The following is a 24,932-nucleotide window of genomic DNA, read 5'->3' as shown; positions in this document are numbered from 1 at the left end:
TTATGCAAAAGTTGGGACAAGCAACAGCCTGACATAGTCATACTCACAGATAATGTCCCAGACATCAGCATTACCATCCCTGCAGTGGTGGTGGCACTGTGGTATACAATGGGAAGGGAGTTGCCCTGGTTTCCTCAACATCGACTCCTGACCCCATGAAATCTCATGGCATGAGGTCAAACATGGGCAAGGGAACCTCCTGCTGGTAACCATATACTGTCCCCCCTCAGTTGATGAATCAGTATCCTCCATGTTGAACACCACTTGGAGGAAGCATGGAGGGTGGCAAGGGCAGAGAATGTACTCTGGATGGGGGACTTCAATGTCCATCACCAAGAGTGGCTCAGTAGCACCACTACTGACTGAGCAGGTTGAGTCCTAAAGGACATAGCTGCTATACTGGATCTGCGGCAGGTGGCGAGGGAACCAACAGGAGGGAAAAAATACTTTACCTCACCAACCTGCCTGCTGCAGATACATCTGTCCATGACAGCATTGGTAGGAGTGACCTCTGCACAGTCATTGAGGAGATGGAGTCCCATCTTCACATTGAGGATATCCTCCATCATATTGTGTGGCATGACCACAGTACGAAGTGGGATCGATTTTGAACAGATCTAGCAATTCAAGACTGGGTAGCCATGAGGTGCTGTGGGCCAACAGCAGCAGAATTGTCATCAACCAAAATCTGTAATCTCATAGCCCAGCATATCCTCCATCCTACCATTACCACCTAGACAGGGTTTCAACCCTGGTTCAATGAAGATTGCAGGAGGGCATGCCAGGAGCAGCACCATGTTTACCTAAAAATGAGGTGTCAACCTGGTAAAGCTACGACACAGGACCACTTGTATACCAATCAGCATAACTAGCAAGTGATAGACAGAACTAAGCAATCCTACAACCAACAAATCAGATATAAATTCTGCAGTCCTGCCACATCCGTCGGGGATGGTGGTGGACAATTAAACAAGTTACTGGAGAAGGAGGTGGCTCCACAAATATCCCCATCCTCCATGATGGTGGAGTCCAGCACATCAGTGTAAAAGATAAGGCGGAAGCATTTGTAATAATGTTCAGCCAGAAGTGCCGAGTGGATGATCCATCTAGACCTCCTCCAGAGGTCCCCAACATCACAGATGCCAGTCTTCACATGATGTCAAGAAACAGTTGAAGGCACTGGATACTGCAAAGGCTATGGGTCCTGACAATATTCCAGCAATAGTACTGAAGACTTGTGCTCCAGAACTTGCCATGTCCCTAGCCAAGCTTTTCCAGTGCAGCTACAATACGGCATCTACTTGACAATGTGGAAAATTGCCCAGGGATGTCCTGTACACACAAATCAGGACAAATCCTACGTGGCCAATTACAGTTCCATCTGTCTACTGTCCATCATCAGTAAAGTGATGGAAGGGATCATCAACAGTGCTACCGAGTGGCACTTGCTTTGCAACAACCTGCTCACTGGTGCTCCATTCAGGTTCCACCAGGGTCACTCAGCTCCTGGCCTCATTACAGCCTTGGTTTAAACATGGATAAAAGAGCTGAACTACAAAGGTGAGGTGAGAGTGATTGCCCTTGACATCAAGGCAGAATTTGACCGAATGTGGCATCAGGGAGCCCTAGCAAAACTGGAGTCACTGGGAATCGGCGAAAACTCTCCGCTGATTGGAGCCATACCTAACACAAAGGAAGATGGTTGTGGTTGTTGGAGGTCAATCATCTCAGCTCCAGGAAATCGCTGCAGGAGTTCCTCAGAGTAGTGTCCTAGGCCCAACCACCTTCAGCTGTTTCATCAATGACCTTCCTTCCACCATAAGGTCAGAAATGAAGGTGTTCACTGATGATTACACAATGTTCAGCACCTATTATGACACAGCCGACGGTAAAGGCTGAGTTGCTCAAATCCCAGAGGGAAACTTGAAACAACTGTCATTATCCATTTTTGAGATTTGTAATTTCGAGATGCAGACTTTGAATTCAGTAAGAATAAAACCACCAAGTCTCATGGGTTTTATATAAAACTAAATTAAACATTTTAATTTGTTGCTAAATGAATAACACATACACATGGCTACAAATTGCTACTTTAATAGCTTTTTAACAAATCCCCAAATTAGTCACCCCCAGATAAATCTCCACTTGGGCAACAGTAACCCATAGACTTTAAGTAGACACCGTGCAGAGCAAATTTGACCTTATACTCCTTTGCAAGTTCTGTCGAAGGGTCATGAGGACTCGAAACGTCAACTCTTTTCTTCTCCGCCGATGCTGCCAGACCTGCTGAGTTTTTCCAGGTAATTCTCCTTTCTTTATATACCTAGCTTTCCCTTTGAATATAAATTTTCCCTTGTATCACTAGGTCTTTTGAACGTCAGCTCTTCTAACAATAAAACCCCTTTCATAGCACCAATTTTATTAGTAAGCTGAAAAAACAATCACACTGTTTGCCGCCTTCTAACTAGGTGCAAGATTTTAACTGCAGTCTTGAATGGTTTATTCAACAATTGCAAACGAACACTTTACTGTTCTCCTTACTATTCACCCAATTAACATCTCAAAACTACTATACATCAAAGTGCCCAGACTAGCTGGCTTTAATCCAATTAAGACACACATAGACACAGGCCCCAAATAGAATTCAATTTTAAAAAACAATTTCCAATAACATGATACACATTAATATCTCTTCATGACAGCACCATTCATGACATTTCCTCAGATACTGAAGCTGTCCATGTCCAAATGCAGCAAGACCTGGACAATATTCAGGCTTGGACTGACAAGTGGCAAGTAACATTTGCACCACACAAATGCCAGGCAATGGCCATCGCCAACAAGAGGGAATCTAACCATCGCCCCTAGACATTCAATGGCATTACCTTCGCTGAATCTGCCACAATCAATATCCTAGAGGTTACCATTGATGAGGAACTGAACTTGACTGGCCATATAAATACTGTGGTTACAAGAGCAGGTCAGAGGCTAGGAATCCTGAGACAAACCCAAAGCCTGTCTACCATCTACAAAGCACAAGTCAGGAGTGTGATGGAAAAATCTCCACTTGTCTGGATGAGTGCAGCTCCAGCAACACTCAAGAAGTTTGACACCATCCAGGACAAAGCAGCCCGCTTGATTGATACCCCATCTACAAACATTCACTCCCTCCACCTCGATGCACAGTGGCAGCAGTGTGTACCATCTACAAGAAGCACTGCAGGAACTCACCAAGCCTCCTTAGACAGCACCTCCCAAACCCACGACCACTACCTTCTAGAAGGACAAAGGCAGCAGACACATGGGAACACCCCCACCTGGTAGTTCTCCGAGTCACTCACCATCCTGACATGGAAATATATCGCCGTACCTTCACTGTCGCTGGGTCAAAATCCTGGAACTCAATCCCTAACAGAACTGTGAGTGTACCCACACCACATGGACTGCAGCAGTTCAAGAAGGCAGCTCACCACCACCTTCTCAAGGGCAATTAGGGACGAGCAATAAAGGCTGGTCTAGCCAGTGATACCCACCTCCCATGAATTAATTAAAAAAAATTACACATTGAGTGATTACTCCATTAGATCACCTCTCATGGGCTGGATTTTTTAAAGCGGTGATGGGGAAGAGCAGAGAAGTGAGCGGGTGCAGAATATTGTGCTGGCTGCCAGCATGTCAGTTTGCCAGCATGTCAGTTTGCCAGCACCGTCCCGCCCCGGGGCATTTTCTCAGAGGCAGAATGGATGGAGTGGGTTGGCAGGGCCACCTACAAAGAAGTGGTAGGTAGCCAATTAAGGCACTTTAAAGGCCAGTTAGTGTGTATTGTCAAAGGGGCCACTGGCATCATGGATCAGGCTAGATGCTGGAGACAACCTCTTGGTGGCTGTACCATCCCCCTCTTTTGTGAAGACGAACACAAGGTATTCATGATGAATGATGATCATATCTTGCATCTCCACAAGCAAATGACCTTTTTGGTCTCTATTTAGTCCTACTCTCTCCTTGTTCCCTTGCGCTTTATGTAATTAAGAAAGCATTTTTGGGTTTTATTTGATTTCGCTTGCCAATGTTTTTTTGATGCTCTTTCTTTGCTTTCCTGATATTTGGGAGTCCCACCTTTTTTCTTTGTGGGAATGTCTTTGTTCTGAAACCTTCTTCATCTCCTCCTTGAATACCTCCCACTGCTTTGATGTTGATTTACTTTCAAGTAGCTATGTCCAATCTACTTTTGCCAAATCATGTCTCAGCTATATAAAATTGACCTTGCTCGATTTTAAACCCTTTCTTGTGATCTATGTTTGTCCTTTTACACACATATCTAATTGGATTATGATCACTATCACCAAAATACTCTCCCTTTGATAGCCTTGCCACCTGCATAGCCTCATTCCCTAAAAGTGATTCTAAACTAGACCCTTTCTTGTTGGGTTTGCTAAGTACTGGCTAAAAGAGGTTTCTTCTGCATGCATTTTAAAAATTTTGTGCCCTCTATACTGATTTCATCACAGTTAACAACCATTAGGGTAGTTGAAATCCCCTACTATTATTGTCCTTTATTTTCATACTTTACAGCAATTTGCTTACATATTCACTTGTTAATCTCTTTCTGACGACAACTACTGTTGAGTCAATGCTGACATTATATCATAACATTATTAGGATAAGATGCGTATTAAGCTGAATGTTGAAGCTACTCTCCAACATTTCAACTATTCAGACACAGCTGAATTTGGCAATTAGAACAGTTTTACTATGGTGTGCATTGTATTGCAACATGACAGTTGTTGTGCATTTGTCCTCATCATCTTAAAAAAAAAAGCAAAATCTTCAGAGCAGTGTGTTCTTGTTAGCTTTGAAGTCACTGAGCCAGATTTCTGGTGAATGATTACATGTTGTGCTACAGGGCGGTGTGTGGCTTCAAAAATTTAGTTATGCATGCTAGAGGCTCCTAAAGGAATTGCCTGACATAATGCTATGAAGCACACTCTAGGCAGTGCAAAGTGGTTTTATTTGGGAGGCCGCAATTAAAACCTATAACTAGATGGTGAATTGCACGTTAAGCAGTGAGTTTTTTTTAAATTTAACCATCAAATTATGACTTCAAATTATTTATTTTGATCATACTCTAGTCCATTCCTTCCTCAACTGACCCATGGCGGCCAAATGTCATATGCAGATGACCGCTTACATCAAAATGGGCAGAGTGTCAAGGGTCTTATACGAAGGGACTGCTATTAATATCAGGTAATGAACTTAATCTCTGGGATACATTATCCTCTTATGTGTTTTGACTGCAGTTCGACTGAGAGCCATTGCTTTTCACTCCTTTTAACAGGAAAGGAAACCAGTGAGTTAGTTTCTTTTTGAGTTTCATTTTCCTAGTTCATAAAACATTTATGATAAAGCACATGGAAACCCAACCAGGAAGCTGCCTTAGTATTGGACCATAACAATGAAATAAAAACCCTGAATTCAGTATACAGCAGCACAGTGCAAACAATCCCATTGCAATTAATATGAGCTCTCTCCCAGTTTATTCTGGTGCCAGGATATCTGGATGTTGGTCTCTGAGGTCGGATGGCAGGTAAACATTTCTTTCTTTTCTTCAGTGCATTTTGATGTATTTTTGGGGTGCAGCTGTGCCCTTGTATGTTGTCACTTTTTTTTGCTGCTGGTTTATCATTTCAATTGAAAATTATAAATGAAATGATACAAGAAGTAAGTGAATTAATGTTCTGTTTTGTGGATTTCTATCGGGATACTAGTGTTCATTTGAGTTTCAAAACCTCTAGTTGAAAGTATTCCTAGTGAAGGGATGGGAGAGGGGGGCGGTACGGGACATTTCCAGCTTGTGGTCGGTGGCCTGTGGTAAATTGATTCTAACTAGAGAGCAAGCAATCCGAAGCATGACAAGTATTATGACACTATTACAAAACAGCAGCTGAGATTTTGGTGAGCTTCTGCATGTTCTTGAGTATGGCAGGGGAGGGAGGAATATAAAGGATAATGTTTAGCAAAAGAGGTAGACACCATCTAGACTGTGGTAAAATGGTAGAAATTATATTCTCTGTACAAGGCACACGATATCCTTGTAATTACTTTTTGAAATGTAATGCGTGCTTGTGTAGGAGCTGGCATGGCAGGGTGTTACATAAGAGGAGTTTCTGCAGTTCAGTTTTTTTTATTACTACATCTATTTCTTTCCACTTTACTTCCCTCAGTGATATACACTTTTCAATGAGCTACCCTTTCCTCCAGTTAAAACATTAGGAATACAGAAGACATTGTCTTCAGCCATCCCCTTCCCAGCCACTATCTCAGTTTGAGCCAGACTTCACAACATTGCCATCCTATTCAACCCCAAATTGAGTTGTCGATGCACACGTTTTCCCCATCATCAAAACTACTTCTACCTCCATAATATCCACCCATCTGTGTCTGTTCCTCAGCCCATCTACTTCCATACATCTCATCCATGCTTTTGTCACCTTCAGACTTGACTATTTCGATGCTCTCTTTGCTGCCTCCCAACTTCCACCCTCCGTAAACATCAGCTCACCCAAAACTCTGCTACTCATGTTCTGTCCTACACCATCCTTCTCTGTGACCTTCATGGGTTCTTGATCCCCCAACAAGTCACGGGGTCTTAATAAATTTGTCATTAATAAGTAATGGTATTTTCTGAGGCTGTTTCACTGTGTAAAATAATAAATTCTGAGGAGGTGGTTACAAGCTATTTATCATGTTTCAGTTGTGTTTTATAATTTGCATAATTATGTACTGCTACAATTTACAGTGAATATTGAATCACTTGACTGGTGAACTGACTTAAAGTCTAATAGTCCACCTGATTTGCATACTTTTGTACTGATCCTGCAATTATACACCTGTCAATAATTTATTTGTAAACTGCACTAACAGCACACAAATTTTAGAAATTTAATTTAACCTGCTGAGATGCTGTAGAAAGTGCAAAGGTATAGGCCAACATATGATCAATGATAATTCAAAAAGACTCAATATTGATTCTGAAGAAAGCTGGCCATAAAGTTCTTGCGATCTCTATGGCATGGATTTTTCCTTTCCTGATGTTAATTTGAATCTGGCACCAGGTCAAGAGACTCTCCAGGCATCCAGCAACTGTGATGACAGCCTGCAGGGTAAGCAGCCAACAACATTGATGTATTCTAACAGACAGCAAAGCAGAAAGTCAAATGCTATGATTATCCTTCCCTTTTAATTAAATTTTATGGAAGGCGAAATAAATGATTTGGACTTAGACATGGGATTAAGGTAGAGGCTGAAATGTATTTTTAAAATTAAAAAGCTTTTAAAATTCATATTATTTAAAAATTGATTTTTTTAATCCCAATGGAGAATTGTAGTATTGCACAAATATAACACTAGCTTTTCAGGGCAAGAAAGGTTTTTCAACAGTAATTATGAACTTAGTATACAGTTAAAAATGTAGTTACACCTCATTCAACAAGGTGTAACTTTTTAAAAGGTCTCTACTGTGAGACTGATGACGTAAAAAGCCAAGTTTGTATCTGTTCAGTGATTTGTAATTGATTGCAGTCGGCAAGGACCTCAACAGCGCAGCTTTTAGAGAAATATCAAATCGCTTCCAGTAACAGAGTATCTAGAATTAGGGGTCACTGTTTATAAATAAGAGGTCTCCATTTGAAACAGAGATGAGGTGAAATTTTTTCACTCAGAGGGTCGTGAGTCTTTGGAACTATCTTCCTGGAAAGGTGGCGGAAGCAGGGTCTTTGAATATTTTTAAGCCAGAGGTGAATATATTCTTGGTAAGCAAAGGGGTGATAGGTTATCGGCAGTAGATGGGATGCAGATTTCAGGTTACTTTCAGATCAGCCATGAACTTATTAAATGGCGGAGTGGGCTCGAGGGACTGAATGGCCTACTCCTGCTCCTTGTTCACACATATGTTCATATGTATCGTATGTGCATAATTTCTGGATTTCCACATATAACTGCACATATGCAGACTCCAGAAGTTGCTGTCAGTTTCAGAGGATTTAAATTATGCAGCGGCCGGGAAATGAAACAGGGGCTGAAACCTCAGGAGGTCCTGAAAGGAAGGTTCACAAAAAAATTGTATTTGTGATACATTGCTTGTGAGCTGCCATGTGTTGAGATGGAAGGTGCCACTTAAACTTTGCCAGAAATGATTTCTAACATGCTATTTTTTATTTGATTTTCTGAAAACTATTCGAACTTTAGGGACAGTCTTAGCTATCAGCTACTTCAGGTACTTTGTAATGAGTTTGAAAAATGACATGCAATCAATAAACCAAACCCTAAGTGACAACAATATACAGCTCCCAGTGTGCTCTTCATGTCCTCCTCATTGCAGTAAATCTGAAATTCTAAATGCATTCAAAAACCTAGTTTTTACTTGTTGTTAACCGTGGCAGCATATTGCATCAGACATTAATCTGGTGCACAGCAGGCTTAATATTAATTGATGTGGTGTTCCTACAAATAATAAATGTTTAAGTTATACGTACTTGTACCTACAATTTGTTACCAGAGGAAGGAAAGTGTGGGTGGTGGTACTCTAAACAACATGATAAGAAATCTCTTCAAGGTAACTTAATAAAGCTAAATGAGGTATGGCGCTATGTAAAAGCAAATCATTTTGGTTTTTTTATTTGTTCATGGGATGTGGGCTTCGCTGGCTAGGCCAGCATTTATTGCCTATCCTTAATTGTCTTACAGTGCTGTTAGGAAGGGAGTTCCAGAATTTTGACCCAGCGACAGTGAAGAAGCTGTGATATATTTCCAAATCAGGATGGTGAGTGGCTTAGAGGAAATCTTGGCATTCCCATGCAACTGCTGCCCTTGTCCTTTGAAGTGGTAAAGGTCATTGGTTTGGAAGAGGCTGTCAAAGGAGCCTTGGTCAGTTGGTGTAGTGCATCTTGTAATGGTACACACTGTTGCTACTATGCATCAGTGGTGGAGGGAGTGAATATTTAAGGTGGTGGATGGGGTGCCAATCAAGTGGGCTGCTTTGTCCTGGACAGCGTTGAGTTTCTTGTGTTGTTGGAGCTGCACTCATCCAGGCAAGTGGAGAGTATTCCATCACACTCCTGACTTGTGCCTTGTAGATGGTGAACTGGCTCTGGGGACTCAGGATGTGAGTTATCCTCTGCAGAATTCCCAGTTTCTGACCTGCTCTTGTAGCAACAGTATTTATATGGCTGGTCCAGTTCAGTTTCTGGTCAATGGTAACGGTGTGGATCATGTTGTGACTGCACTTTCACTGAACTAAACTGAAATATAATCCCTCACCTTCAGAAATATAACTCTGTCTTTTTGTTCCAGCTGTTTTTCCAACTTTGAGAGTTTCTCCTGAATAGAATTTAAATTCTTCTGAATTTCACAAAGATTTTCCTCCATTGTTTTTTAAAAAAATGTTGATAATAGGGTATTCACTGATGTTAATGCCATTGAATTTCAAAGAGCAATGGTTAGATTCTCTCTTGTTGAAGATGATCATTGGCTGATGCTTGCCTAGCACAAATATTATCAGCCCAAGCCTGGATATTGTCTGGGTCTTGTTGCATATGGACATGGACTGTTTCAGTACCTGAGGAGTCATGACTGAAGTTGAACATTGTGCAACCATCAGCAAACATCCCCACTTCTGACCTTACGATGGAAGGAAGGTCATTGATGAAGCAGCTGAAGATGGTTGGGCCTAGGACACTACCCTGAGGAGTTCCTGCAGCGATGTCGAAGGACTAAGATGACTGACCTCCTACGACCACAGCCATCTTCCTTTGTGCTAGGTGTGACTCCAACCAGTGGAGAGTTTTCCCTCTGATTCCCATTGATGTCGGTTTTGCTAGGGCTCCTTGATGCCACACTTGGTCAAATGCAGCTTTAATGTCAAGGAAGTTAGCTCTTTTGTACATAGTTGAACCAAGCCTGTAATGAGGAGAGGCGCTGTGTGGCACTAGCATGGCCCAAACTGAACATCAGTGAGCAGGTTATTGTGTCACTTGGCAGCACTGTTGACAACACCTTCCATCACTTTGCTGGCAATTGAGAGTAGACTGATGGGGCAGTAATTGGCTGGGTTGGATTTGTCCTGCTTTTTGTCGACAGCACATAGCTGTACTGGAACAGCTTGGCTCTGTGCACAGTTGGTCTGGAGCACAAGTCTTCAGTGCTATTGCCAGAATGTTGGTTGTCAGGACCCATCACCTTTGCAGTACCCAATGCCATCAGCCATCTCATGATATCACATGGAGTGAATACTTATGGAATTAAACTACTAACAGTTCTTGCACACTGTTGTTAGACACCAGAAGGCCTCTAGAGCTTTTGGTAGAAATAAATTAACACTGGGAAAGATGAAATCCACATCTCAGAGCTTATGAGATATTTGTAGACCGTTTCCTTTGAGGTCAATGGGTGTCAATTCACTCCTGATCTCAAAACCTGTACCATTATGTGCTCAAGTCCCACAGCAAGACTTGAATAAACAAATTTTTGACTTGTATAAAAGCGCTACTAATTTAACCAAAATGATACCTAGTAATATATAAAAGACGGTGAACATCTAGTAAAAAATGGAGGTGTAATTGCCTCCTGTGTATTATTTTCAGTGTACTGGTTAATGCATTTGTGTATCCATTCCTGTCTGTGTTAATTTTTATATGTTTAATTTCCAATGTGTTGGTGACTATATTAAAATTGCCCTGCATACAAGAAGCACATTAACCAGGCTGACCAAAATGAAGTGCATACAAGATTAAATCTTATGAGTTAATATTTAGTGAAATTGTCCAATTGCCATCATGCGAGAACAAACCTTTTTATCTTCAAACAAAATTGCTGCTTTCTCTTGCGTTATGCAAAGCCTCAACCTGTTGGGAAGAATTGTTTTAACAACCTATGGCTGCTAATCAATAGCAGTTGTAGGATACACTAACTTCAAATAAGAATGCTCAGGAATAGAAAATGCAATTTGTGTGGCTACAAGGTTGGTTGTTTATATTCATTCATGAGATTTGGGCATTATTGGTCTGCATTTATTACCCATTCCTAATTGTTCTTAAGAAGGTGATGGTGAGCCTCCTCTTGAACTGCTGCAGTCTGTGTGGTGTAGATACACCTACACTCCTGTTAGAGAGGGAGTTCCATGATTTTTGACTCAGTGAAAGTAAAGGAATGACAATATATTTCTGACTTAGTATGGTGTGTGGCTTTGAGGGGAACTTGCAGTTGGTGGTATTCCCATGCATCTGCCACTGTTTTTTATCTGGGTAATAGAGGTTATGGGTTTGGAAGATACTGATGAAGGAGCCCTGGCAAATTGCTGCAGTGCAGCTTGCAGATGGTACACATTGCTGCCATGATGTGCCCACGGTGTAAAAATTAAATGTGTAAAGTGGTGGGTGGGGCATCCATCAAACGAGCTGCTTTGACCTAGATGATGCTGAGCTTCTTGAGTGTTATTAGAACTGCACTCACTTAGGCAATCGGGGAGCATTCCTTCACAATCTTGTCATGTGCCTTGTAGACACTTGGGCTAGCTTTGGACAATCAAGAAGTGAGTTACAGAAATCCCAGCCTCTGAAATGCTCTTGAAGTCATATTATTTAGGGGGCTGGTCTGGTTAGGTTTCTGGTCATTGGTAACACCCAGGATATTGATGGTGTGGAATCCAGCAATAGTAATGCCATTGAATGTCAAGGGAAATGATTAGAATCTTTATTGTTGGAGACAGTTATTGCCTGGCACTTGTTACTTATCACTTAGCAGCCGAAGACTGATTGTTGTCCCGTTTTTGCTGCTTGTGGACAATGGCTGCTTCTTTACCTGAGGAGTTATAAATGGAACTCTGGTACATCACTGGCAAAGTCCCAGGAAATCCTGAGGCAGTGTAATGAGAGCTGCTTTTGGTTTTTTTTCCCCTCATTATTGATCTGAAATTTGCAGTTGCAATGATGTTGAAACTGTCAGTGCTCACCATTCATCCTGCATACAACTTCTGATGTCCACTCACACACGGTGAAATGCAAAAAGCTAGAAGTTGCTATCGGTAGTACCCTACTCCACATGTTGCCCTGTTGCAGTTTTTTCAGGTGCAATAAAGGCAGAATCAGTGATTTTCTGGGACTTTTTTTTTTGTGCTAATGTTAAACCTTGTTCAACAAGGTGTATTTGAATTTTTAACAATATACAAGTCAATGCTGAAAATCTTATCTTGTTTATATTTCAAATTCTACCTTAATTCCATAAATATGTCCCAATCTTTATCTTATTTTCTGTACAATGATTAAGCTATAAATTATAATCGCTGCCTTTTACTTCCTGCTTTGCTGTCTGTGAGAATTCTTGAATCTTATTGGTTGACCAGCCTGCCTGACGTTCACACTGTTCCTCAATGCCACAGATCCATTATAGCTGTTGCCACATTCAAAGTTGCGTTTGAATGGAGAAAATCAATGCTCCAGAGTCTGCTAAATCTTTGTGGGTGTTTTTTTTAGTTCAGGGGCAAGTGCCGTTGCTTTACTGCTGACCACAAAATCCAGGCCATTATCTCAGGGGAGAGTAGATTTCCTCAGCTGCAGTAAAGAGTAAGTTCTTCTCTAAGAAGTTATGATGGAAGAAATAATTTATCCCATCAGTCATATCCTGTGCATTCAGAAATGTTGAGTAACATCAGTTAATCTCTGCTGATACCTCCTTTCATTTTGGAAACTAAACCTGATTGCATCCTGTACTGGTGAAAACCACCTTGCTTAGACCTAGTGTCATAATCAAGTTTTATTCAGATCTTGTGGTCAGTGGTTCTGGTTATGTTGGGTACAGTTCCAGTGTTGGGAGTGGAGGATAGGGTAGGGAGGGAGGAACCTACAGCTACACAGCATTTCTGAGTGTGAAGCTGCTGTGAATGTGTGAAGGTGGCATTCCTCCTCCTCACATTCCTTTTGTTGTCTCTCTACAACAACACTGATGTACGGACCAGCATATGAAGTCACAGCTTGGCCTTGTACCTCTTTGTGCCTATAATGTGTTGTATGACATGTATCTCATGCACAGATACTTTTAAATACATTTTTTCTGATCCTTGGCAAAAGTTTGAGCAAATAGGCAGGAGATCTTAATTACACAGAAAGCTGAGAGGAGTATAGAAAGTGGAGTGGTGAAATCAAAAAGCAAATTAGGAAGGCAAAGAGAGGGCATGAAAGAATATTGGCAAGCAAAATCAAGGTGAAGCCAAAAATGTTTTATCAAATCAATTGAGAGTAAGAGGATGACTAAGGAAAGAAAATGACCCATAAAAGACCAAAAGGTTACCTATGTGTGGAGGCAGTGGATGCGGGTATGGTTCTTAATGAATACTTTGAATCTGTCTTCACAAAAGAGGAGGACAAAGCAGACGTTGTAGTTAAGGAGGAGGAGTGTGAAGTATTGGGTGTGGTAACCACAGGGAGAGAGGAAGTATTCATGGGATTGGCATCCTTGAAAGTGGATAAATCACCAGGGCCGGATGAATTGCACCCTAGGCTGATAGAAGAAGCCAGGGAGTAACTAGCGGAGGGTCTGACCATCATTTTCCAATCTTCACTGGATACAGGTGTGGTCCCAGAGGATCAGAGGTCTGCTAATGTTGTGCCTTTGTCTGAAAAGGGAGCGAGGGATAGAATAATTAGTCTGACCTCAGTGGTGGGCAAATTATTAGAATCAATTTAAGCTTAGGCACACAGGCAAACAAAAATAAAAACAGAAAATGCTGGAAAAACTCAGCAAGTCTGGAGAGAGAAAAAGAGTTAACGTTTCGAGTCCATTAAGCTCTGAAGAGTCATACGGACTCAAAATGTTAACTCTGTTTCTCTCTCCATGGATGCTGCTAGACCTGCTGAGTTTCTCCTGCATTATCTGTTTTTATTTAGATTCCAGCATCCACAGTATTTTGCTTTTATTATGACAGATTAATCAAGGACATTCGGCTGGATTTGTTAAGGGAAGATCGTATCTGACAAACTTAATTGAATTTTTTGAGGAAGTAACAAGAAGGTTTGATGAGCATAGTGTGATTGATGTGGTCTACGTGGATTTTAGCAAGGCTTTTGACAAGGTCCCACATGACAGATTGGTTGAAAAAAATAAAAGCCTTTGGGATCCAGGAGAATGTCGCGAGCTGGATATAATATTGGCTCAGTGGCAGGAAACAAAGGATAATTGTTGACGGATGTTTTTGTGACTGGAAGGCTGTTTCCAGTGGGGTCCTGCAGGGCTCAGTACGATGATCCCTGGTTTTTGTGGTATATATTAATGATTTGGACGTACATGTAGGGCGAATGATCAAGGAGTTTTGCAGACAGCACAAAAATTGGCTGTGTGGTCGATAGCAAGGAGGATAGCTGTAGACTGCAGGAAGATATCAATGGACTGGTCAGGTGGGCAGAAAAGTTGTAAGTGGAATTCAACCCAGAGAAGTGTGAACTGATGCATTTGGGGAGGTTAAACAAGGCAAGGGAATACAAAATAAATGGGAGAACACTGAGAGGTGTAGAGGAAGTGAGGGATCTTAGAATGGATGTCCACAGAACCCTGAGGGTAGCAGGACAGGTCAATAATAGTTAAGAAAACATATGGGGCAGGGTTTTACATACCGCAGGCGGGCATGTGCTCGATTGGATCGGGCATAAAAGAGTGCGTGATGACGTTGGCAAGTGTCCCAAGTGTCATCACGCACTCGTGTGATATTTCAGTTGGTGGGTGGGCACAAGTGAGAATTGGCAGTGTGTCTGCTGACAGTTAAGAGGACTATTAAGCCCTTTAATCAATTAATTAAGCAGTATTTTTCGTTGCCTGTCCAACCTTACGGTTGGTGGGCAGGTGGTTCAAGCGGCCTTTGGATTTTTTAGGAAACCTTGCCCACGGGCGGGATGAAGTTTCCAACAGTACTTGAAAGAAAATTTTAAAATTTTGACATTGTTTTGAATATGTCCCTGTTCATGTGACTGAGTCACATGTGGGGGCATGTTTCTCTCATTTTTAAAATCTTTATTTTTGAATCCACAATTCTTCAGTTCCCTGAAGCAGTTCGATGCCTTCAGGGAGCTTTCAGTGTGCGCTTCCATGCGCCTGCTCAGACTTTAGCGCTCATGCATCTCCCACCCCCTCCCACAGAGCGCTAAGTTCCTCAGTGCGCCCTTCACGCTGGCAGGCTGTGAATTGGCCAGCCAGTGTGAAATAGCGGCTGGGGGCTGATCTCAGGTGGTGGGACGTTTCCCGGCCGCTCTCGGGCCTGCCTGCCGTGCCTGCCCGCTGAACAGAAAATCCTGGCCATGGAATCCTTTCACTTATTAGCTGAGGCGTGGAACACATACGCTAGAACTGTATAAAACATTAGTTATGTCACAACTTGAGTATTATGCAATTCTGATCACCTCATTACAGAAAGAATGTGATTGCACTAGAGAGGGCACAGAGGAGATTTGAGGATGTTGCCAGGCTGGGTGGTTTGCCACCACGCCCCCCCCCCCCCCCCCACAACTCCGGAAGGAAGGTTGGCATGGAGCCGACTCACTGGACGCCAGCCTGTCCCACCGCCATAATGCGCTGCAGGTGGGCTACGTTGGCTGCCACTGAGACTTTCACCCTCACTGAAAGGAGATACTGCTCTTGGGAGCTGCCAGTCAACTGGTTTGGCCAGCTCAAAAACAGAATTACCTGGAAAAACTCAGCAGGTCTGGCAGCATTGGCAGAGAAGAAAAAAGTTGACATTTTGAGTCCTCCTAGCAGTGCCAAAAGTGCATCAGTAGGCACTGCCGGGACTGCATGCAGGCCCAAGAAGGCTCATGGGTCCTAGAGCCAGTTCAAGTATTTCCCTACTATTAAAATCCAGTCTATTAGACTAATTTTCAGGGTCATCTCTCTGCCCCTGTATAAAAATGCAGCTCTCTAAGTCAGCCTTCAGTATCACAGAATGGTCACAGCACAGAATGAAGCCCTTCAGCCCATCATGTTTGCGCTGGCTCTGAAAAGGCCAGTTTACCTAGTACCACTCCTCAGCTTTCTCCCTTCGCCCTGCGCGTTCTTCTTTTTCAGAAAATAATCCAAATCCCTCTTCAATGCTTCAATTAACCTGCCTCCACTGCACTCTCAGGCAATGCATTCCAAATCCCAACCCCTTGCTGCATGAGAAAGTTTTCCCTCATGTCTCTATTGCTTCTTTTGCCAATTATGTTAAGTCTGGGTCCTCTTGTTCTCGATCCTCCCACAAATGGGAACAGATTACCCCTGTTTACTCTGTCTAGACCCCTCATGATTTTGTACCCTTCTATCAAATCTCCTCTCAACCTTTTCCAAGGAAAACAGCCCCAACCTCTCCAATTCATCTAAGTATCTACATATGTTTGCTGGTTGTAAAAAGATCATATGGGAACTTTTCAGTCTCTCAAAATCATCTGGTTTCCATCTTTATTGTTTCTAGTGTAGGGGCACTCAAATTCAAGGCCAGAATTTTAAGATCCTGATGCCACGGGGATGGGGCCATAAAATGCGGTGAGCCGTTCTAAACTCTGTTGAATTGAATTCGACGGAACTGTAAAATCTCGCTGCCGTAAAATTCCACCCCAAGTCTATTGGCAACGTGCAACTATAATCACAGCAGTCTAGCTCCTGCAGTTAAAGCAGTTTGGTGCTATTTGGAATGCGTTATTTCTTATTTGCTGGTTTGTCCTCTGAGTTTATAGGCTTGGCAGCTTGGAAAGGGCTCTTTATAGTGCTGATGGCCCCTTGGTGGAAAAATCCTAAATCGGAACATCATGATCCACTAGTATCAGCAATGTGAATATACAAAATTTTATAGGGACATGGATTTCAATTTTGCATCTGGTCCGTAAAGGCAAAAGCTTGTCAGCACCTGGCTCGTGGCCAACAGAGCTGGTGTTCCCTTGTAACTTTTTGGATGCATGACTAAAATACTAATTTGCTGCAAAGATAATTATTTAACTATTCAAAGTGTAAAGCTACAGTGAACCTGATCGTGCCATTAAAACACACTGATGCTTTTCATCAGATGCTTTGATAGCAAATTGAGGAGCTAGGGGCAGAGGCATTGGAGTCTGGGTGCAGGATCTGGTTGTTTAAGCTGCATATGAAAATACGTATGTTACTGTTAATTTTGGAATGCATGGATTGGTGTAGCACTGAGGATTCAATATATCTGTTCACAACCAATGTTAAATTACCACTGAGCACAACCTTTTTTTCCCCCAAAAATAACATTGGAAAATAAATTCGACTTTCACTTTGAGTAGAGCAATTTTAGGTGAAGGGTCAACTTATTGTACTTATGCAAACTGACTACTGCAAATTCTCTGTATGTTAAAAATTTCCTCATTTAGATAGGTTCTGGTTTAAAGATTGAGTTTTTTGTAGTAGTTATAGCATGTTGTTTCTCACAGAAGCTCATTTCAGAAGAAAGTCTTAAAATTCTAATGCTTGTATAAAAGTGACCTGCATCAAATTTTAACCACTTTGCTTTAACTATGTCGGAAAGCAGAATTGAAAGAATTCAACAGACATTATTTGGAGAATGAGTAAATATTTTACTAAAAGCTCAATGGTACAAGGTACACTGTAGGACATTCTTCATAGTTAATAATTTCCTTGAACATACTTGATTTTTACCCTGAGATCTGACATGCTGTTTTTATTACAATTGATAAATTTAATCATGTTATTGTGAAATATATATAAATTTTTGATTTTTGCATTTGTTTTAAACCTTAATGATAATTCTAACCTAATGAGCTGGTGGGAAACTGATGGGATCAGCATGACATCCCATTCTGTACCCCCACCTGATATTCCATTGAAACATCTGCAAAATCATCTGCAAATTCACAAGTTAGTAAAATGGAAATGCTCTATCATGAAGCAATATAATGAGGTTCTGACAATAATCTCAGCAATAATTCTAACGTGTGCCAGATTTTCAGTCTGTGCTCCCAGTGGGTGAGGCTTCCCAAATGAGTGCGGACTCATTTGCCTCTCGTCGCTCATTGTAATCTTACCTGATTATTATGCTGTGTATGTGCATTATCTTTAGAAATATCAGATCAGAAGTGTAAGTGTGAAAGATTCAGTGCTACTTAGCAATCAGGGCACCCAAATGCAAGTTATTGTTCTTATGAATGTATGGAAAATTCAATCTAGAGAAATTGAGTAATATTGCAGCTGTTGAATTTTGTTGTGCTTCTCGTTGTCCAGTTACAGTATGTAAGGTATTCTGTATTTCAAGTCAAAACTGCAAAGCACCTGGCTTTCATTTGATAAACACAGCTGTAGGATGCACACAGTTTATGTGTGAATTTTGCAGTGCTGCTTAACCTCCTGATCCAATCATGTTTATTATTCTGATTGCTGCAATCTATTTTTATCACACATAGATAACACATTATGACACAGTTACCGAGTATTTCAAGCACAGAAATAAGCCATTCAGCCCAACAGCTCTGTGCCAGTGTTAAATCTCCACAGGAGTCTCCTTCCACCCTAATTCTTTTGACCTCATCAACATTGTATTTCCTTCACGTGTTAATCTAGTTTCCACTTAAATCTATCTATGTTAGTCCCTTCAACTAATCCTTGTGACAGTGAGTTCCACATTCTAACCACTCCCTGGGTAGAGAAGTTTTTCCTGAATTCCCTATTGGATTTATTAGTGATTTTTTTCTCCAGGATAGTCTCCCACATTCAACCCCTGAAAACTTGGGGCAGGATTTTCACTCCGTTGTGGGGGGGAAGTTGAAATGCAGGCGCGCAAGAAAATAAAAATCTCTGACACGTCCCCTCATGTGACACTATCATATGAGTTGAGACATGTCCATAACTTTGTAAAAAACTTTAATTAAATTTTAAAAAACGTACATGAAACCTCATCCCACCCGTGGATGAGGTTTCATGCTTTTTCTGAAGCCCGCCAGGGGTTCTGGCCTGCCTGCAACCTTAAGGTTGGATGGGCAGGTCCATTAATTAAAAGCAAAGTACTGCAGATGCTGGAAATCTGGAATAAAAACAAAAATTTCAGGAAAAGCTCAGCAGGTCTGACAGCATATGTGAAGAGGAAGACAGAGTTAACATTTTGAGTCCATATGACTCTTCATCAGAACCATTAATTAATTCAATGACTCTGTCAATGGCCTCAATTGGCCATTGACAGGTTGGCGGGCGCACAACTAATTTTGCTGCACCCCCGCCTACCTGAAAATTTAAATGGGGCGTGGTGAGGTTGGGAGTTCTGCCCAACGTCACCGTTTGTCATTTTATGCGTCGGCGAGCGGACCCCTCCTCCCACTCGCTGACGGGAAAATCCTGCCCTTGAGGCCATTCAAAACTTTGCTGTCCTTGTTTTAACTCACACTAAGTCCTGTTCACCTATCAGCCCTATTCTTGCTGACCCACATTGGTTTTTGGACAAGCAATATCTTGATTTTAAAATTCCCATCCTTGTTTTCAAATTCCTCCATGATCTCGCCTTGCCCTATCTCTGTCATCACTTCAAGCCCCACAACCCTCCAAGATATATGTGCTCCTCTAATTCCGGCCTTTTGTGCTTCCCCAATTTTAATTACTCCGCCATTAGTGTGCCTTCGGTTGCCTGGCCCCTAAGCTCTAGAATACCCAGGAAGGGAGGGGGCACCCAGGGAGTAGAGGGGCAGACCTTGGGTGGGGCTCCCAATCGGGAAGGAGAGACACCCTCCCCTTCCCACCCTTGCAAGCTAACCTGCTGAGCTGTCTTCGCCACCCCCCACCCTCAGTCCCTGACCACCAACTGCCTACCTAAAAATTGCAACCAACCTGACTTGAGTTAGTCCAGGTCGAGTGGAATGCCTGAGGTGGCGGCTGCGGAGAAGGGCGGTACATCCCGTAAGCATTGAAACAGTTGCTGACGAAAGTCAGCAAGAAGCCGCCTAAGAAGCGGAAGAAATCTCGCTAGCAGGGCTATTCCACTTAAGTGTACAGGGTGCTGACCCAGGCCCACCCTTTCACCAGGATCTTGTCCAAGGCCATGAGTGTTATGAATTCCTTTGTTGTCGACATTTTCAAGCACATCGCCTCCGAGGCTTCGCATCTCATTCACAACAACAAGTGCCACACCATCTCGGCCAGGGAGACAGCCAAACACGCTGTCTCCGAAGGCACCAAAGCAGTCACCAAATACACCAACTCTGTTTAGGTCGATCATTTTAAAGATTATAAAAATTGTAGCCAGATGGAAAGTAGCAGCCCTTAATTGACCATTAATTGGCCACTTAAGGGATTCAATTGGGGTGAGGGTGGGTGGGCTGCCTTAGGCCCCACCTGCCCTTATAAAATCACTGCCAGGTCAGAGGCAGGCAGGTGGGAAGGACAGAATTTTACAGGCCCACCCCACCTGCAAACCGGCCATTGGAGGGCTGTAATATTCTGCCCTGAGTTTATTACATATTGGGTAACAAAGGAATCCTGCACATGTTGTAAAAACCCTATTTCACTGACCCCTTTTGCTGCCTCTTGCCAGTTTATTTGGCGGTTAAAATTTCCCAAGATTATTATTCTACAGGTGGGATTTTCCGGCCCTGCCAGCCTCTGGGATTGTCCAGTCCTACCAAAAGCCAGTGGACTTTTGGCTGGCCCGCCGCATCCCTCATGGAGAGTCCTGCCACAGCGGGACCAGAAAATTGCAGCCTATGTCTCTTATTCATTTCATATATTTCCTTACTTATTTCTTCCTCCACCTCCTTTTCACTATTAGGTAGTCTATCTTAGGTAGCATACACCTATTAGGGTGATTGATCGCTTATTTCAATCCATGTGGTTTATGTTTCTAAGCTTCTCTGCCCCCTGTGGAAAGCACTTTAGACTATATTAAAGCAGTTTTCCCTAAATGAAACCATAGTTCCATTTAACAGAATCGCAAAATTCCTAGCATAGCAGCTCAGTTTCTCACCCGAGGCAGGTTCCTGACTCGAAAGCAAACCCACCTCCCATTTCCTGCTTTTCTGGTGAAAATTCAGCCTGGAATGTTTAAATGTTAGAAGTGATTTGACATTGAGCTCTGATGATAGAGTTAAGAGTACCTGCGGGATGAGTTTTAATAGGCCCAATAGCCTTTTGTTGTTTCTGACTGAAAAACCATGTATATTAACTATGGGAATAACTAACACAACTCTTCTTTTTTTTTGCAGTGGCAGCAGCGAAGAGGCTTTAGACAGATTATTACCCCCTGTGGCTAATACTTTGTCACCACGAAAGCGAACCACAAGCCAGTGCAAATCTGAACCACCACTTTTAAGAACAAGCAAGCGAACAATTTACACTGCAGGGCGGCCTCCTTGGTATAATGAACATGGAACACAGTCCAAAGAAGCATTTGTTATTGGTAAGCAATACATGTGTCTGAGACAATTACAGAATTGGGCTTTCAATATTTGTGATTGAAAACTTTTTGCAAATGATGCCATTTACCCTGTCCCGAATAATATATCTAAGCATCCTGATTGTAAGTTTAAAGCTGATAACCAACACTGAAAAAAATATAATTTTCAAATTGTGGTGTAACCCAGAAAGAAGCTGGAAACAATGTCATTTTACTGTAGTTGTGGCTCAAAGCAGATATTTCATGAAGCTCAGCAAAAAATTATCCCGGTCAAAAAGGACTCGATGAGAAGGATGAATCACCTGTGGTTAACAAAGGTGGTCAAGGAGAGTATCCAATCAAAATCTAAGGCAGACAAAGCGGTTAAAACTAGTGGTAGGCCAGAGGATTGGGAATTTTTTAGGAACCAGCATAGAAGTCTAAAAAGCTATTAAAGAGGGAGAAACCATAAGACATAGGAGCAGAAGTTAGGCCATTCGGCCCATCGAGTCTGCTCCACTATTCAATCATGGCTGATAAGTTTTTCAACCCCATTCTCCCGCCTATTCCCCGTAATCTTTGATCCCTTTATCAGTCAAGAACCTATCTATCTTGGAAAATTGATTGTGAAAGTAAATTGGCAAGAAATATAAAAACAAACAGCAAGAGCTTCCACAGGTATATAAAGTGAGAGTGGCTAAAGTGAGCATGGACTCTTGGAGGGTGCAACTGGAGAATTTAAAACGGGGAACAGGGAACTGGCAGATAATTTAAACCAATATTTTACATCGGTCTTCATGGTGGAGGACACTATAAACATTCCAAAGATATCAGATAAGCAAGGAGCTAATGGGAGTTAAGATCTTGTAACAGTCTCTATCACAAGGGGCAAAGTATTTGACAAACTAATGGAACCAAAGGCAGACAAGTTGCCAGAACCTGATGGCCTGCATCCAAGGGTTTTAAATGAAGTGGCTGCAGAGATAGTGGAGGCATTGGTAGAAATATTCCAGAACTCACTGGATTCCAGGAGGGTCCCAGTGGATTGAAAACCCGCAGATGTGATGTTCAAGAAGGGAGGGAGACAAAAAGCAGGAAACTATAGGCCAGTCAGCCTAACATCTGTTATTGGGAAAATGCTAGAGTCCTTTATTAAGGAAAAAATAGCGAGACATTTAGAAAAGCTTAACGCAATCAAACAGAGTCAACATGGTTTTGTGAAAGGGAAATCATGTTTGACAAATTTGCTAGAGTTCTTTGAGGATATAACAGGCAGAGTTGATAAAGGGGAACCGGTAGATGTAGTGTATTTGGATTTCCAGAAGCCATTCGATAAGGTGCCACATAAAAGTTTATTGCCCAAGAATGGAGCTCACGGTATTGCGGGTAATGAATTAGCATGGATTGAGGATTGATTAACACACAAAAGACACAGAGTCGGGATTAATGGGTCTTTTTCAGGTTGGAAAAATTTAACTAGTGGAGTGCCACAAGGATTAGGCTTAGGGCCTCAATTATTTACTATCTATATTAATGGCTTGGAGGAGGGGGCAGAGTAATGTATCCAAATTTGCTGACAATACAAAAATAAGTGGGAGGGCATGTTGTGATGTGGACAGAAGGAAACTGCAAGGGGACATAGATGGGTTGAGTGAGTGGGGGGAAAACTTGGTAGATGGAGTAGGAAAGTGTGAGGTCATGCACTTTGGTAGGGAAATTCAAAATGCAGACTATTATTTAAATGGAGAGAGACTCCAAAAAAAAAGTGCAACACAGAGGGATCTGGGTGTTCTTGTGTATGAAACACAAAAAGTTAGCATGCAGGTGCAGCAAATAAATAAGAAGGCAAATAGAATTTTGGCCTGTATTGCTAGGGGGTTGGAGTTTAAAAATAGGGAAGTCTTGTTATAACTGTACAGGGTGTTGGTGAGGCCGCAGCTAGGGTACTGTGTACTGTTTTGGTTCCTGTATTTAAGAAAGGATACACTGGCATTGGTGGTAGTTCAAAAGGGATTCATTAGGCTGATTCTTGGGATGAAGGGGTTGACTTTATCAAGAGCAGCTAAACAGGTTAGGCCTTTATTCATTAGAGTTTAGAAGAATGAGGGGTGATCTTATTGAAACGTACAAGATTCTGAGGGGGCTTCACAGGGTAGATGTTGAGAAGATGGTTCCACTAGTGGGGGAATCTTGATCTAGGGGACATAGTTAAATTTCTTCTTTGAGGATGGTGAATGTCTGGAATTCGCTACCCTCGAGAATTGTGGAGGCTAGATCACTGACAGCATTTAAAGAAGAGGTAGATTGATTTCGGAAATATTGGGGTGTTGTGGGCCATGAGGAGCTGGCATGAAAGAAGAGTTGAGACCGGGGCAGATCAGCAATGATCTTACTGAATGGCGGAGCAGGCTTGAGGGGCCGAATGGCCTGCTCCTGCTCTTATTTCTTATGTTCTTTTGTTCAGCACTTATATACAATCGATTAGATTACCTTAACAATTTCTTTTATACCTTGTTCCTTTCAATGGTGGACACGATAGTACATCAATGAGGCCTCATCACCCATTGATGAAGGTAACCGCTGTTAAATCACGTTTTGTTTCAAACTTAAAAATTTGACACTGTTCAGCTTATGCCTCCTTTCAGTAAATTCCATCATCTGAAGACCACATTAACAGCTGATTGGCTGGCTAGACCAAATCCCAACCGTCTGCCTGCCAAACTTCCTGATAAAGATTTTTTATTGATGAGGCCATTATGTTCTGGAAACCTTGTCAAGGCCTCTTTACACAGTTTCTTTTTCCTGAGCAATGTCTTTTTTTTTGTGTTGCTACTTGAGAGTACTGTCTGGTTTTCCAGATTTCGAATTGTGTCAAATCAGGCTTCTCTTCCTTACATCATCTCCAACAAGACAGAATCTAACCATCTCCCCATAAGATTCACTGACGTTGCCATCACTAAGTCCCCCACTATCAATATCCTGGGCGTTATTATTGACCAGAACCTGAACCAGGCCAGCCATATAAATACTGTGGCCACAGGAGCAAGTTAGAGGCTGGGAATTCTGAAGTATGTGCTCTCCCCAAAGCCTGTCCACCACCTACAAGGCAGTGTGATGGAATACGCTCCACTTTCCTGGATGAGTGCAGCGCCAGCAACATTCAAGAAGGTCAACACCACCCAGGACAAAGCAGCCCACTTGATTGGCACCTCATCCACCACCTTAAAAACTCAATCCCTCCACCACGGACGCACAGTGGTAGCAGTGTGTACCAAATACAAGATGCATTGCAGAAACTCACCAACTCTCTTTCAACAGCACCTTCCAAACCTGTGACCTCTACCACCTAGAAGAACAAGGACAGCAGATGCATGGGAATATCACCACCTGCAAGTTCCCCTCCAAGCTACACGCCATCCTGACTTGGAAGTGTATCATATTCCTTCACTGTCACTGGGTCAAACTTCTAGAGCTCTCCCCCTAACAGCACGGTGGGTGCACCTGCACCTGACAGACTGCAGCAGTACAAGAAAGT

The 24,932-nt window shown here is 42.3% G+C and overlaps 1 protein-coding gene across 4 annotated transcripts in view; it reads left to right on the top strand.

Moving 5' to 3' along the window:
- LOC121287100 (uridine-cytidine kinase-like 1) overlaps positions 1-24,932 on the top strand; it is a 127,955-nt gene that overhangs the window by 41,729 nt on the left and 61,294 nt on the right. For 3 of the 4 annotated variants that reach the window (XM_041204636.1, XM_041204635.1, XM_041204638.1), the window contains exon 2: positions 21,228-21,421. In XM_041204636.1, the coding sequence (XP_041060570.1) occupies positions 21,228-21,421 (194 nt within the window). Of the gene's footprint in view, positions 1-5,458; positions 5,585-21,227; positions 21,422-24,932 lie in introns of those variants that run through there. The other variant, XM_041204637.1, reaches the window with a different exon arrangement.

This window comes from Carcharodon carcharias, chromosome 14 (assembly GCF_017639515.1).
Source record: "Carcharodon carcharias isolate sCarCar2 chromosome 14, sCarCar2.pri, whole genome shotgun sequence".
In the NCBI taxonomy this organism is placed as follows: Eukaryota; Metazoa; Chordata; class Chondrichthyes; order Lamniformes; family Lamnidae; genus Carcharodon; species Carcharodon carcharias.
Note: the sequence above shows the minus strand (reverse complement) of the source record. Positions and strands in the feature narration are given on the sequence as shown.